A 5,563-nucleotide genomic window follows, 5' to 3' on the forward strand; every position below is an offset into this window, starting at 1 on the left:
GTCTTGGAAGAGTATTTGTGTCTTCAAATGTCTTCTGCCTTATAGGAATGCAACTTTAGAAGTCTTGGAAGCTTGAAGTTGAAGTCTTGGAAAAGTATTTGTCAAAAGGTCTTTTGTCTTATAGGAGTGCAGCTTTAGGAGTCTTGGAAGCTTTAGGAGTTTTCAGGAGTCCTCTGCTTGTTAGCAAATTTTCTCTGAGTCTTCTGAGTGTAGAAAATGCTGCCCTTACAAATGAAGAGAACTTCTTTATTTATAGAGTTCTCAGGTGGGCTTCGTGGGCTTGGTTGGTCCATGGGCTTGACCCTTGGGCCCAATTAGTTGGTTTTGGGCCTGATCTGGAATTTGGGTCCAATTCAAAATTTTTTATAGTTTGGACTTTAAGCCCAAATAGTAATATCAAATTGGACCAGTTTAATCTCATCTGATTCATCATCAAAACTTGTCTTCAATTCAATTCGGGACATGTGTCAACTTTTAATTGGACCCAAAGTCAATGATTTAGAAATTTGTCGTTAATTTAGCAAACGACATGGTGACTTGTGATTGGTCCAAAATTTCTCATTCAACAATTACAATTTTAGTTTTAAGATTTGAGTTTTATTTTAATTTTGTTTCTCTAGGTTTTAAAATTACATTTTTAACATCGAATTTTCCCTAACCACTCACTTTCATTCTGTAGTGTTGTTATCTATTAATTAATTTAAAAGAATTAAAAAATTATAATTAACTTTTACTATTTTTTCATCAATATTAAAATTCATTTTAAAATTCCACTTCAAAATTATTTTAAACTAATCAATATACATTAACATCAAATATTGAAGTGAATATTTGATTAAAAAGTTAACATAAAAATTGTAAATTTTGAAACCTTGAGACAAAACTCAAATCTCAATAGTTGAAATTGTAATATTACGAAAACCTAAATACTAGATTGAAACCAAACTCAAAATTTAAAAACTAAAAATATAACATTTTGAAATCAAGGGACCAAATGAAACCTAAGCCGAAAATTTAGGGACCAAAAAGCCAAAAGGTATTATTTTGCAAAATTTTTAACACTATTTTTTGAACGCCTAAACAAAATTTCAACTCACCTTAAATCTCACATCCATTATGACACCATATCAATAAAGTTTTAAGTAACAATCTCAAAGTTTATAAAAAAAAAAGGTGTATGGAAAGAAACCAAAGAATCAATTATTTAGGCAAAAGATGAAGCAAAGCTTAAAAAAAAAGTGAGGATATTACAGAAAAATAAGCCAAAAGACCAAAAATAGGAAGATAAATCTAACAAGTACAAGTTTCTCCCACAAGGAAAAAAAAAAAAAGAAAAGAAAAAAAAAATTATATATATAATAAATACAAAAAACAACACACATAGTCCACTCTGCAGAGTAAAATCCTTTGGTGGATGCAGATTGGTGAGAGGAGTGGAGAGTCTTTCAATTGCTCAATAAATCAAACTTATTTTCTTCTTAGACATGGGAAGCACCCTCCCTGCCAAATATATAAATTATATTATTAATAAATAATAATATAAGTTCTCTACTTCTGTTTTTATTCTCATTTATAAAAAAAAAAAAATTATTGAAAGTGGCATATTAACATTACGAGGTATGTGGTTCAAATACTCTCACTTCTATTGTATTACAAAAATTATAAAAAAGAAAAAAAACATTCGTTTTCCATCTATTAATAATTCGAAGTGATAATAGATTATGAACTACTAAAAGTTCAATAAGAAATTTATCTATGAATTCATCAATAGGTTATATAAAATTATGAAGCGGTCGGTGGTTCGAATCTTTCTATCTCTATTATACTAAAAATAATAGATTACATAAAACTCAACAGATGTAACATAGGTTGTTAAACTTAAAATGTATTAACCAGAGCCTACCATCATGCTCAAAGTTGATGATAATAAGAAGGGAAAAAAGCTTGATAAAGCATACAACATTTCTATGAAGTGAATTTAAGAATTCCTCAATAATAATATCCTTTTTAAAGTTTAAAATAATTGATAAAGACATCAACATTATAGCCAACTAAGTACAACAATAAAATCAAGTACCCAAGAACACAACTTGAATCAACGAATCCAAAAACACTCAAAACTCCAAAACCAAACTCAACAAGTTTTGCAAAACAAACAAACATTCATCAAATCAGTTGCACTCTACTTAATAAAAACAACCACAATCAACTACAAATTTCATAGGAGAAAAACGAACCAATCCTAAGAAAGGGATTATTTTTAGTACAACAAAGATGAGATATTTTGAACCACAAACCTTTTTATCCTTAACACATCAGTATGTCATTTGAGTTATGCTCATTTCGATCCATGAAAATTAATATTATTATACTTCTTTTTGCTAAAAAAAACTCTAAATTTTTGTCATTTGTTTAAAAAATTAATATATACATCCAAAAGTTACAATTTTAACCTTGACCCTACAAAAACATTTCAAAACTACAATGGAAGTAGAAATCTTTTTAATCGGGAACTAGAATGGCGCACTATTGACTTAAAATCACCACACCATACAAGGTCACTCATTACCAGTGGCAAATTTAGTATAGGTTCGGGAGGCTTGAGGCTCCCCTTAACTTTATGCTCTTTATATATATATATATATATATATATATATATAAAACTAACATAGTACCAATATCAATAGCAAGTCAAGTGGTAAATCTAGCTTCCAACCCTCTAGAATCCAAGTTCAAGCCCCACTCTTTATCTGTCGCTGCTCACTACGACACAATTCTAGATCTCGATTTCGGTCCTCAGCTGCTTTATATATTCTTAAATAAATTAAAAGCCATGGATAATGGTACAACATTTGAAAGAATAAAGTTACCTTTTAAAGATGGGAGAAATTTGATGTTATTTTTATTCTTATTTTCTAATTTAGCCTTTTTTTCATCATAAAAAATGGAAAGGACAGAAAATTAAAATACCTTGACACTGTCGTTGGGTCTTCGGTTATTAACATTGTTGTAAGGGGAAGAAGAATGTTGCGGCGGCGGGGTTCCTGGCCCCAGCTTTTCCTTTCGAACTTCACCAAAAATGTGTGTAAAACCGTCGGCCGACGCCGGATTGTTCACATCCCACGATCCAAACTTCGGCACCGCCGTCCCTTCCGGTTCCGGCTGCACCACACAATTATTCAACTCACAATTTAAAACTACCATTTCAAAGACCAAACCAATGGAAGAAAGGTTTCAATCTTATTGAACTTTATAAAACAAACTATTTTGATGTTCATCCTTAACTTTGTTGTCAATTGTTTAATTGAATATATGATCTGACTTAAAATTTTGTATTAAGGCATTAAGGTAATCTTTATTTATTAAAATATAAAGTTTGAAAGTTTAATTTAAATTTTGGGATTAAGATGCAAGGTTAAGTCATTTGGTTTTAATTTATTTTTAGGTCTTGAAAATTAAGGTCATAAATACTTATAAATTTTGTTATTTTGTTATTTACTTTCTAAGGTATGTTCAAAATCAAGCCAAATTTGAAAATTGAAAAAATTAAAACGACAAAAACTTACAGTGGCATCATTCTTCATTCTAGTCTTCCCACGGTTGCCATAACCACCCTCAAAGCTCTTGCCCTCCGTCACCGGGCTGTCTCTTCCCGAGGGCTTCGCCTGGCGATGGAGAGGAGAGCGGTCAATGCTATATTCGGAACCGCTCTGTCTCCGACCGGGATTCTCACGGTTGCCGGGAGAGTTGGCATAGGGGCGAAAGCCACCGTCTTCTCGACTATGCCTCCTCTCATGAGTCATAGGTTTTGGTGCCGTAGTATCGTCCTTAGGATTGGGTTTGGTTGGAGCAGCTTCATGGGAATTGTCCTTGAGGATGTCTGGATATTCCTCAGGATCGTTTGGGTTTCTGATTGGTCCACCGCCTCTGCCCTTTCTCGCCTTGTCAAAGAACACTGTGTATGGAACATTCCCTTCGCTTTCCCAATTTCCAAAAGCTGGTACATGTGACCGTTGCTGTCCCAACACAACACTTTCTTTTCAAAACAAATACAGTTTCCTAACTTGATTACATTCATATATGGTATCAAACTCATAAAAGCTTCTATATTCTTCTATCGATTCTCACTCGATTAGTTAAAATCTAAGAGATTTTGTTAAATCATCGATTGACCCAAAAGAATAAAATGATAGGTCAATGTTAATTGAGAATATATCGATTCTCACTCGATTAGTTAAAATCTAAGAGATTTTGTTAAATCATCGATTGACCCAAAAGAATAAAATGATAGGTCAATGTTAATTGAGGGAGAAAATGACATTACACGAGTTCAAATAGAGGATCTCCTATTCTAATACCATGTTAAATCCTTTGATTGATTTAAAGACTTTAGTTGATGATTAACAACTTCATCTATGTGGGAAGTTTCAATTCAAGTCCCTTGAATGGAAAAAAATTCAACTTTATAACGCCATATCAAGTAAATCATGCAAAGTGCCTTAATCATTGTAGGTTTATACTAATTCGAAATATTGAAATTAAACATCTAGGTTAGGACTTTGTATGAATGATACAAAAACCCCATCTTGAAGCAGAGGAAGAGAAAAACTAATCTATACAATAACAAAATCAGACTGCAAAAACAAATTCATTTCAGATCTACCGTACTACCATGACTGCTCAACAAAACAGTAAATAAACACAAAGATCTTAATTTTTTCAGCAACCAAACAAACATAAACATAAAAAGGCGAAATCGAAACAACAGGAAGAACAAGAAAAAGATGATGAAATTAGAAGAACTGACCGCCATTGACGAAGAACAGAGCAGTGAAATTAAGACAACGATGAGGTTTTTTTTTTCGTTGAATCAAAAAAATTTTGAGGGCAGCTTAGAGAGAGAAATGGGTTTTTAGAGAGAGAGTTTATAGAGAAGAATAAAGAAAAATGAAGAGGTTGATCGGCCATGGACTGGCGGCACCGGTAAGCTTTGACTATTCTTCTTTCTTTGTTTCTCTGTTTTTGGGTTTGAAACATTTGAAAAGTCTTCGTTTCTTCTTTTGTTAACATCCCAACGTGGCTTTTACCCGGTCGATGGGTTTGATATTGCCACGCCCTGTTTTTACTACTTCCACGCCTTCCCTACGTTGACTATTGCTTTCATTTTCGCTCTCAGTCTCCGCGTGAAATAAGAAATAAGTCATTTAATTTAAGAAACTATTCAAGAGAATGTATTTTCGATCATTTTTATCAAAAGTATTTTAAATAAAAATGAGTATTTTGAAAAATATTTTTTCCTCTAAATGTTTGTAATATTTGAATTCAGGGAATCTGATTAAAGAGTAGTTTAAGAAAATATGAAATTTAAAAAATTGAAGTGTAGGTTATTGAAAATGGACTTAGAATTTGATGATTGTGATTTGTTTAACTTTTGAATTTTAATTTTTTAGGTTAAACTTTACAAAAATATCCCTAATCTTTTTATCATATGCTTGTTAAAAAATTCTCTCTATTATTTCATCCGTTGAAAAATAGTATATTTTAATTATTATTATTATTATTA

At 31.7% G+C, this 5,563-nt stretch overlaps 1 protein-coding gene across 1 annotated transcript; it reads right to left on the reverse strand.

Moving 5' to 3' along the window:
• Nucleotides 1-1,206: 1,206 nt before the first annotated feature.
• LOC120084440 (RPM1-interacting protein 4) lies at nucleotides 1,207-5,010 on the reverse strand. The gene is made up of 4 exons (XM_039040218.1): nucleotides 4,808-5,010; nucleotides 3,567-4,016; nucleotides 2,971-3,162; nucleotides 1,207-1,500 (listed from the first exon to the last, which is right to left on the reverse strand). The coding sequence occupies exons 1-4, from the start codon at nucleotides 4,811-4,813 to the stop codon at nucleotides 1,468-1,470; spliced, it is 681 nt and encodes a 226-aa protein (XP_038896146.1). The 5' UTR covers nucleotides 4,814-5,010; the 3' UTR covers nucleotides 1,207-1,467.
• Nucleotides 5,011-5,563: the final 553 nt, after the last annotated feature.

This window comes from Benincasa hispida, chromosome 9 (genome assembly GCF_009727055.1).
Source record: "Benincasa hispida cultivar B227 chromosome 9, ASM972705v1, whole genome shotgun sequence".
Taxonomy (NCBI): Eukaryota; Viridiplantae; Streptophyta; class Magnoliopsida; order Cucurbitales; family Cucurbitaceae; genus Benincasa; species Benincasa hispida.